Here is a 10,783-nt window from a genome sequence, read left to right on the forward strand (position 1 = left end):
TATATAAATATAATGGAAATGGTTTTTATCAGCTTCCATGTGCAAGCTTGTGTTAACAGGTGAATTAGTCACATTCATGTCGCAGATCTAGTGTCAATAAGCCAATGTGTTAGCGAGCAGGATCCCACACAGCACCTGGGGCTTGATCTCGATCGATGGAGAACTTTAGACCTCTGATCTGAGTCAGAAAGGCAGCGCTGTGTGCCATAATGAGGCATGAACGGCCCAGTGTTAACGCCTCGGCTGGGCTTGGGTTTCCTAGCAACAGCTGGAGCCCAGTAGTGTGCAAACAGCCCTCTCTCTATCAGGAGGGAATTGGGACGCTTCCCACAGCACTTTGATCCAGCTCGATTGACTGTTTAGAAAGTTCACTTGTGATAGACTTCAGCTGCACACCATCGCACACAAGACGACAAGTGTGCGGAGCAAAGGTCTGACACAACGAGAGACAAAATCGCAGGCAAACACGCCCAAAGCGATGCATCGGCGTTAAACAGAGCGTCTGTTGTCTTGCGTTTATGAAAGAGAGTTTCAAATCTAATCTAAATACGGGAAGGAACATAGAAGTCATTCAATACAGCCAAGTTAAATGATTATAGCAAGTAAGGTGAATGAGGTAATGATTAAATTCAACTCCACGCCTTTGTTTTGCTTGTGCATTTTTATCCGCCACAAACTAGTTGACACATTTCCTTGTTTCTTTAAGATGGTAAAAGAGATTTGATTCTGCGTCTTGCTGTTCGAAGGCAAGATTTATAACATTTCGACTAAAATATCAGGTTTCTTTAACTAAAATATTTGATGTTTATAGATTTACTCTGACAATTTTCACACCAAATGCACTCTAACGGGCTCTTCACACTTTAAAAAGTCATTTTTGATCATAACTTTGGATTATCATTTTTCACATCGTTTATACTTTGCCCTAAATGATTCATCTGAGGTAGCTGAGATTTCACATTGCGTTTGTAATTCACATTCTTATCTGCATACTTACAAGGTTAATTAACATTAAGTTAATGAACAAAACATGCTGTGGTTGTCTTAATTCTTTTAAGACGTGCTAAAAATAATGGATTTTAACATATTGTGGAAGTTTATCACAGCACAATACATGAATGTTTAATGAGGCTAGTTTGTGGTTGCCTGAATCAGCACTGCATTTTTTCCACACACTACACCTTTGGTGGCATAATTTGTGGGCTTTATAACCCAGGGTTAGCTCAATATTTTGGCAGGTTTTATGAAGATACATTTAAGACCTTTTTGAGACCAGGTAAAGAAAACACAAGGAATAAATTCAAGGGAACACAATAAGTTAATATGAACGCAATAAGTCAAAAATGTTCTCCAGTGCAAGATTCTTAAAACAAGATACATTTATTTGAGACGCACGATGGCATGAGATAAGACGCCTTGTTTTCTGAAAAAAAAAAACCTGTTTAAAATAGACACTTTATAATCTCAATTAAATGTTTCTTGATTTAAGGACAAAAATAATGAGGAAGATACTGATTTTTTGCAGTGCATGCAGTATTTGATGCGATAACTTCATGAACTTAAGACTTTCTGCTCTGATTTTAAGGCGTTAATTGATGGAAGGGCAAATAAAGTCTTTCTAAGACCTGCGAAAACCCTGTAACTGTAGTGTGAAAAGGCCTAAATATTATATATACTACTGGTCAAAAGTTTGGAGTGTGTAAGATATTTTTTATGTTTCTATTTTTTTAGCTATATCGCCCAGCCCTAATTTATAACATTATACATTTCTTTAATGTCACTTTATAATTTTAATACATCCTTGCATTAAAGTATTTCTTTCTTTCCAAAGAATCGTACTGACCCCAAACTGTTGAATGCTACTGCTTATCAGTGCCCTAAAATTATTATATTATTATATTAGGATGTTTGTCTAGAATCATGACAAAACTGAGCTTTATACCATCAACAACCATCTATCCTGAAATCTAACATCCAGCAAAAAGAAAAATAGATTGCAAATATAAGACAAATACTCACTTGCTGAATATAGTTCTTCCACAGAAGCAATCCAAACTGCTGCCACACGGCCATTTTCAGATTCACAGCACTTCACGACCTGGACGAAAAGAAAGCAAACGTCAGGTCACGACACGACTCTTTAGAGAAACATGAGAGAAACTTATCAGAGCTACTCCAGGAATTTCACATCGATTCTCAGCGTTTCGCAACTCCGTCCCGAGACGACCGAGAGCAACTATAAGACTCATGCTTCCCATAAGAAACAAGAAGTTCAAACATTTATTTCACTTCTGATTGCACAATGTGATCAGACTACTGAAAGTAACCTAGTTAAAGTGATAGTTCACCTAAAAATCAAAAATTCGGCCATCATTTACTAACCCTCAAGTTGCTATAAAACTGTATTTTTAGTTTCTTTCTTCTGTTGAACACAAAACAAGGTATTTTGAAGAAGTTGACGGTAGCCACTGACTTCCACAGTATGGAAAAAATACTATGGAAGTCAATGGCTACCGTCAACTTTTTGGTTACCAACATTCTTCAAAATACCTTCTTTTGTGTTCAACAGAAGAAAGGCACAAGTGGAGGGGGAGAAATGATGACAGGTTTTTCTTTTTTTGGGTGACAAATCCCTTTAAAGGGGTCATAGGATGCCCATTTTCCACAAGTTGATATGATTCTTTAGGGTCTTAATGAAAAGTCTGTAACATAGTTTGGTTAAAATTTCTCAATGGTAGTGTAAAAAACACCTTTTTTACCCTGTCAAAAACAGCTCTATATGACCCCTTTAAGCTATTTATCTAAATGAGAATGACTACAATGTCATTTCCAACTAGGTCTGCAAAACGATTAGTCACGATTAATCGATTCGAAATAAAAGTTTATGTTTACATACTATATGTGTGGGTGCTGTGTAAATTTATTATGTATATATAAATACACCCACATACATGTATATATTAAGGAAAAATATGTTAGATTTGTATGTAAAATATTTAGATTTATATATAATATAAATTAAGTGTTTACATACAAATACATACAAATATTTTTTAATATATACATGTATGTGTGTGTATTTATATACACAGTACACACACATATATTATGTAAACAAACTTTTATTTTGAATCGATTAATCGTGACTAATCGTTTTGCAGACCTATTTCCAAAACTTAAACGATGCCAAAAAGGCCAATTTAACCAACATTAAAGGTGAACGTGTCATCTCTCATCACAATATTCAGATTAAAATATTAGTAGTCTGTTAATATAAGTTATTATTATGAATTATGAGCTTTCCTCATATAATGATCACAAAATAATACATCTAAAGTGTCCCAATTCACCTGCTTTGTCCCTAAATAAACTGCTTCTTTGTATTTAAATGTGTCACCGGTCTGTGATGATTAATATGTAGTTCACCTGTCATCTTTGCAACACATGTCAATAATGTATGTCACTATTAAACATACGGCAGGGTTCATATTACTGACAGTCTGTCTGGTGAGTTTATGCCATTATTCTGCATTGTCTGTTTTTATTTACGTCGCGTTTGCATTCGCTTCCTTTGAAATTAAAACATTGTTTTCTATCAAACGTGCCTTGCGTTGCTTTTGTCCGTCTAATGGATCAGTTTCCTTTCGCTTGAACGTTGCAATGGTCTTGTGATTGAATCAAGAACTTGATTACTAACCCAAATCCGATACATAAACACAATAGACGACGCGCAGCTCACCTTTCACTCGTCTTTCTGTCCCGCACAGGGCTCCAACAGCGGCTCTTTCAGGCGGAAAGCATTGAATAAATGTTCGCGATCAGCTCGACCCCGCCGCGGATGAGTTCCGTCGGGAAATATCGCTCATAAGGGCGATGATAATGAGGAAGAAGAAGAAGATGATAATAATGACATGCGGTGCGGTCCATAGACTGTATAAAAAGCGGACACAACAAACGCGGTCACGTGATCTCCTCCAGCTGGGCGGCAGCTCGCGGTCACGTGGCCGGCGTGACAGATGTCAGTACGTCACCTGCGCGTAACGCTTACAAATGAAACAGAAAAATACCGAACACAAAAAGGCGTTATCTGCAGTTATTTTCAAGTCTTTAATGACTTGCCATTCTCAAACTTATTTATAGTTTGAAAGTATTTAATACCTTCCTTTTTATTTGATGTATTATTATTTTTAATTTATCATCGTTTATTATTATCTGTTACTGTCTACATATTGTCTTTTGAGCATTAAAAAAAAATAATAATAACAGAAAAAAACAAACGTCATGTTTTTATTTGTGGATTGACTATATAGTTATTTCCATAAATAAATATGGTTATTTTATGCATTTCTTTTATATTATTTATATATATTTCAGCTGTTATATTATATATATATATTATTTATTTTAATAGTTATTTTCCATTTCTTTTTAACTCCCTGGCTGCATTGTTGTAATATTGTTTGAAGCATTATATATATATACAGTGGGTACGGAAAGTATTCAGACCCCCTTAAATTTTTCACTCTTTGTTATATTGCAGCCATTTGCTAAAATCATTTAAGTTAATTTTTTTTCCTCATTAATGTACACACAGCACCCCATATTGACAGAAAAACACAGAATTGTTGACATCTTTGCAGATTTATTAAAAAAGAAAAACTGAAAAATGCTCAGTATTTAGTAGAAGCACCCATTTGATCTATTTTTTTTTTTTCCTCACCTCAGTCGTGGTATTGAGGGTGGGGTGAGACCCCCCAACTGCTCTCCTGGCACAGCAGCATTGGCTGCCCACTGTGTGTTTTTTCACTGCTGTGTGTGTGCACATATATATATATATATATATATATATATATAAGCAAACCATGCATCATATTATCAAATTAAAAAACGACACTGAAGACTGGAGTACTGATGCTGAAAATTCAGTTTCGCATTAGAGGAATAAATTACATTTTTAAAATATATAAAAATAGAAAAGTTATTTTAAATTGTAATATTTCACAATATTACTGTTTTACTGTAGTTTTCTTACATTCTTCTAGTTTAAATATTACATTTTTCATTCGTTTAACATGTTAGTTTAATACAAACATTTATTTGCAAATTATATTATTAGCAAAACAATTTGAGTGAAAAGTTGAATTGAAATTTTGCATGAATTTCAGATTGCCTTAGTGTTTATTTATTTTTTTATTTTTTTGCTTTAATGGCAAAAATGACAAGGGTCTCATACAAAGAGTCACGTGATTAGTGTCACAGATTTGCTTATTCAATTTGGAAATAGTGCATAATATTTCATATTTACTTTCCGTTTGACCTCACAGTGTTTATTTGTTGTAAGTGCAGTGCACACAGTCACAATCAATAATAGCTTTGTTATTACTGTATTGGGTGTGTTGCTAGGTTTGTCCAGTGACTGTCTGTGTGTGTGAAGCATGCAGCGGTGTTCAGAGCAGATGGTGTGCAGTACTCGTCTCACAGTTCACTGGACACTGGCATTTTAAATTGTAATATTTCACAATATTACTGTTTTACTGTAGTTTTCTTACATTCTTCTAGTTTAAATATTACATTTTTCATTCGTTTAACATGTTAGTTTAATACAAACATTTATTTGCAAATTATATTATTAGCAAAACAATTTGAGTGAAAAGTTGAATTGAAATTTTGCATGAATTTCAGATTGCCTTAGTGTTTATTTATTTATTTTATTTTTTGCTTTAATGGCAAAAATGACAAGGGTCTCATACAAAGAGTCACATGATTAGTGTCACATATTTGCTTATTCAATTTGGAAATAGTGCATAATATTTCATATTTACTTTCCGTTTGACCTCACAGTGTTTATTTGTTGTAAGTGCAGTGCACACAGTCACAATCAATAATAGCTTTGTTATTACTGTATTGGGTGTGTTGCTAGGTTTGTCCAGTGACTGTCTGTGTGTGTGAAGCATGCAGCGGTGTTCAGAGCAGATGGTGTGCAGTACTCGTCTCACAGTTCACTGGACACTGGCATTTTATGTATTTGCATTGTACCTTTACCAGCTGAATTTTTTAAACCATGCAAAAAATATACCCATTTTATCAGTAAGGATTTGAATAACGCATTTGCATGTTCCAATATTATATTTTTTTACTTTAAAACATAACTCAATCACGTAATCAACACATAATCAAGTTTTTTTTTAATATTGTCTTTACTAGTTCACATTTAACCATGCAAATTTTGTATCCCATTATTTATGCAAATATTCAGGTGCAACAGACCCCAAAAAATACCTTGTTTATTGTTTGTTAAATGTGACCTACAACTCAGTAATTGTTGACGATCATTAATCTTTTAATGAAACCACAGTTTAACAACGGTTTGACCAGCAACATGTTCACGAGGTCACCAAACCACAGTGACAAAGTGTGATCTTTAGCGATACTAAATCAAAATGGTGTAAAATATGCAGTGATAGACATGAAATGGATGCAAACAACAAGTTCCCATCAGTATGCAAGAGAAACACTGCGGGCATGCAAATGTAACTACTGCATTGTTTTATTGTGGTGTTCAGAATATAACAAACACGTCTGTTTTCAAGTTCACATGGTCTTTCACAGCTTCATACATTTATATAGTTACACTTATACACAAGAATTCATTATTTACAGTTGCAATCCTTAGTGATGTTTAACATACAGTACCAACAAGACCTGCACAAAAATAATAACTTAATGCTTTTAGTGTCATAACCTCAAACAGATGAACACGGTTGAACACTCACAAATATATATGTACGGTTGATTGTTCAAGCATATATAAAGGTAAAACATCGAGACTTGTTACGAAGCATCATTTCGATTTTCAGCATTGGGTCATAAAAAGTGCTCGGAATCTCTCGAGGTCATTACGAAAAAGCATGTCAAACGATCACATTCATCGGCTGTTGCATTGGATCTGTCGTAAAAGTATGTGAGAAATTCATACAGCTTTACTGTACGTTTACAGTTTTCTATGCAAGCTCATTTCCACCACAGGATAAAAAAAAAAAAAAAATGGGCAATTGCAACTTTTTATGCCACTATTCTGACTATTCTTTTTTCTCAGAATTGAGAGATACAAGTATGCAATTGCGAGTTATTAAGTAGAGAACTGCGAGATATAAACTCGGAATTCTGACTTTTCCTCGTAATTGCGAATTTATATCTTTTTCGTACAATTGCAAGTTTATAGCAATTCTGACTTTTTTTTCTCCACACAATTGTGAGGTTACGTCATGCTATTCTGACTTCTTTTCTTGGGAAAAAAAAAAAAAAGTCTGAATTGCGAGATAAAAATTCGTAATTGTGAGGGGGAAAAAAAAAAGTCAGAATTCCGTGTTTTTTTGCCTCACAATTGCGAATTTAGATTTAGGGAGTTTATAGCTCATAACTATTGCAATTGCGAGTTTACATTGCACTATTCTGACTTCTTTTCTCAGAACTGAGAGATATAAACTTGCAATTGTGAGTTTTAAATTTTCCGAATATCTCTCACAATTCTGCCTTCTCACAATTGCAAGTTTACATCGTGCAGTTCGAAACTTAAACTTGTTCTTAATATAAACTCACAATTTTGTCTCATAACTCACATCTCATAACGTTTAAAATATTTCAATTCTGAGAAAAAGTCAGAACTGCGAGATGAAAACAGGTCAGAATTGTGAGAAATAATGTTGCAGTTTTTTTACTCTGTGTCGGAAACAAGCTTCCATAGGTTTCACAGGTCAAAACATCAGTGGTATCAAGCAGAAAAACAGTATTAAAATAGTTAAGTGAACTTTGGCAGAAGATTTGTGGCGAACGCAAAGCAATGCGCAAATATAAAAACACTGGAGTTGTTCAGTCCAGTTCCAGATAAATAATCAAAATACGCGACGAGAAACATCCATGTAAACGAACCAGTTTTGTTCAGACAGTGCACTTGTCAGCATGAAACTTCATGGACTGAGTGGGTTTTCTCCGTAGCTGCAAGTAACTTCGTAAAAAACATATCTGATAAACTTTCAGTCCTTTTATGTAAACAGTATGCTTTTTAAATTTGAAGACGTAACAATGTACACAAGACTTCAGAAACAGTGACAGTTCCAGTGATTTTAACACATTTGAGGCATTAATCCGTTGCTTGTCAACAGCAACAGTCGGGCGAAGGCGCTCCCGCCATCGGGAGCCGAAGTGAAATGCATTATGGGAAGGAAAAAACATGACCTTTGTTCTTCTAATAAAACAGGTCAGAATTGTGAGAAATAATGTTGCAGTTTTTTTACTCTGTGTCGGAAACAAGCTTCCATAGGTTTCACAGGTCAAAACATCAGTGGTATCAAGCAGAAAAACAGTATTAAAATAGTTAAGTGAACTTTGGCAGAAGATTTGAGGCGAACGCAAAGCAATGCGCAAATATAAAAACACTGGAGTTGTTCAGTCCAGTTCCAGATAAATAATCAAAATACGCGACGAGAAACATCCATGTAAACGAACCAGTTTTGTTCAGACAGTGCACTTGTCAGCATGAAACTTCATGGACTGAGTGGGTTTTCTCCGTAGCTGCAAGTAACTTCGTAAAAAACATATCTGATAAACTTTCAGTCCTTTTATGTAAACAGTATGCTTTTTAAATTTGAAGACGTAACAATGTACACAAGACTTCAGAAACAGTGACAGTTCCAGTGATTTTAACACATTTGAGGCATTAATCCCGTTGCTTGTCAACAGCAACAGTCGGGCGAAGGCGCTCCCGCCATCGGGAGCCGAAGTGAAATGCATTATGGGAAGGAAAAAACATGACCTTTGTTCTTCTAATCATATTTAAAGCTCAGAAATGGACATTTCAGCCGCTTTATCTCACTCTTGCTGCTCTGAGATAAAGACCATCAGCACCCGTGAACCAAAGTGATCCTGGCGGGCAGCCAGGAAGTGATGCGTTAAGGGACGACAGCTTCCTGTCAATCAATCAGAGGCTAAGAAAGGCTACGTTGGCTGCGCCCTCGTCGCGCTCCGCCTCTCCTCCGCTGTGCGCCGCTGTGTTTTTCCTCTTCACCTGTCGGCGAGTCCTTTGCGCGGGCAGCAGCAGGAGACAGAAACCGGCGGGATTTTGGGGAGAGACCAGAGAGGAAGAGACGGGCGGACTGGGAACGCTTTGGATGGACGAGTAGCCCGAGCTGAGGCGGTCTGTGCAAAAGGTGCTCGAGGAAGATGAGGAGGAGGAGGAGGATAGGTGGCGTGTCCAGGGTCTGCCGCTCACACCCGTCGCCACCTCCTCCGTGGGCTCTTCACAAAGGCTGTCGTCATCGCTGGAGAGCACACAACAATGCGTCTGTTTGTCAGCGCACTCGACCGCCGGCTCCATCTGCACCTCCATAGCCGATACTGTGGCAGAAAAAGATTTGGTTACTCATCAAACGGCCTTTTCAAACTTTAATGATTGGGGCTGAAGAGGTGCTTGGACAATTCAAATGTCATGAAACTTGAAATAGCCACGAAAATTTACATTATTTATTTTTGCTCACATTTTAGTATCTTCTTTTCGCACATCATGCACAAAATAAAGCAAAAAAATACTAATATGATAATAAAAAAAACGACGTCTGAGCTTCAACAAGATTCTGTAATATTTTACAAAACAGCATAAGTTACCCATACAAGCGGTGTGCTTTATTTCAAGTCTTTTGAAGCTAAGCTTTGTGTGAGGAACAGACACAGATTTAACTGTCACTTGATTATAATGATCACATTTTTAAACACTTTCTTGAAGGTAAGAGTTTTAATAATTTAATAAAAATTATTTAAAATGTTTAAAATAACAAATTAAATGATAATATTAATTAGTAATACATTGTGTAAACAATTTAACAAATAAAATAATCACATTTGAATGATTTCAATTTTAATTAACGTTAATTTAATTGGGAAATAATCAATTTTAATAATTTGTAAAAATATTTTTCAATGAATGAAATTAACAATGTTATTATTAAATTAATTAAATTAACTGCAAAACAAATTACTTAATTAAAATAATTAAATAAATTAAAGTCATTATTTAACAATGAATAAAACAATTATGAATGTGTTTTTAATTAATACAACGGTTTTAATAAAAAGTATTAAGTTAACAACAAATTATTTAAGAATTTCAATAATTAAAACTTTTTAAATATTTCTAATAGGGGTGTCCCCGACTAAGGATTTTCATAGTCGAATTGGAATTTTCGAATCTTGCTGATAGTCTAATCATATGTTTGGGGCAAAATACATTAACAAGAGTCAAGTCAGACATTTGACAGCCATAATTACTGACGTTAACACACAGGGAAAATGTGAAACTGACGTCTCGCAGATACAAACGGTAAATAATGTTTTATGTTTTGATTAAAAGATAGTTAACATTAAACGTCAGCGAAACCCTAAGAATTCACAAAAATTTTTACAATAGTGCTCTCATTATAACATTATGTATATGACAGAAGTTATTAATGTTCTGCATTTCTGTTTTGAGCTGCGCACGCTGAAACAACATTTTTTACAATAGTGCCCTCATTATAACGTTATGTATGACAGTAGTTATTAATGTTCTGCATTTCTGTTTTGAGCTACGCGCGCTGAAGATGACCAGTAGATTGACGCATTTGATAGCAGGTTTTTAATCAATGGGATTTAACTCATCATTTATCTCATCTAGAATACGCTTCGTTTTTTATACAACATAACGTTAATATTACGACTTATAGGCTATCTGCACAAAATGCCCCGAATGCAC

The 10,783-nt window shown here is 35.1% G+C and overlaps 2 protein-coding genes across 2 annotated transcripts in view; both read right to left on the minus strand.

Annotated features, from left to right (window-relative positions):
* LOC107742093 (ATP-binding cassette sub-family A member 3-like) overlaps window positions 1-3,956 on the minus strand; it is a 62,155-nt gene extending 58,199 nt beyond the window's left edge. The window contains exons 1-2 of the mRNA XM_016554964.1: window positions 3,740-3,956; window positions 2,020-2,098 (exon numbers count right to left, since the gene is read on the minus strand). Coding sequence (XP_016410450.1) covers window positions 2,020-2,073 — 54 coding nt within the window. The 5' untranslated portion in view covers window positions 2,074-2,098; window positions 3,740-3,956. The remainder of the gene's footprint in view (window positions 1-2,019; window positions 2,099-3,739) is intronic.
* A 4,859-nt stretch (window positions 3,957-8,815) lies between these two features.
* The window catches only part of ccnf (cyclin F), a 22,318-nt gene continuing 20,350 nt past the window's right edge, over window positions 8,816-10,783 (minus strand). The window contains exon 17 of the mRNA XM_016555059.1: window positions 8,816-9,393. Coding sequence (XP_016410545.1) covers window positions 8,978-9,393 — 416 coding nt within the window. The 3' untranslated portion in view covers window positions 8,816-8,977. The remainder of the gene's footprint in view (window positions 9,394-10,783) is intronic.

This window comes from Sinocyclocheilus rhinocerous, unplaced genomic scaffold (genome assembly GCF_001515625.1).
Source record: "Sinocyclocheilus rhinocerous isolate Xijiao unplaced genomic scaffold, SAMN03320098_v1.1 scaffold342, whole genome shotgun sequence".
In the NCBI taxonomy this organism is placed as follows: domain Eukaryota; kingdom Metazoa; phylum Chordata; class Actinopteri; order Cypriniformes; family Cyprinidae; genus Sinocyclocheilus; species Sinocyclocheilus rhinocerous.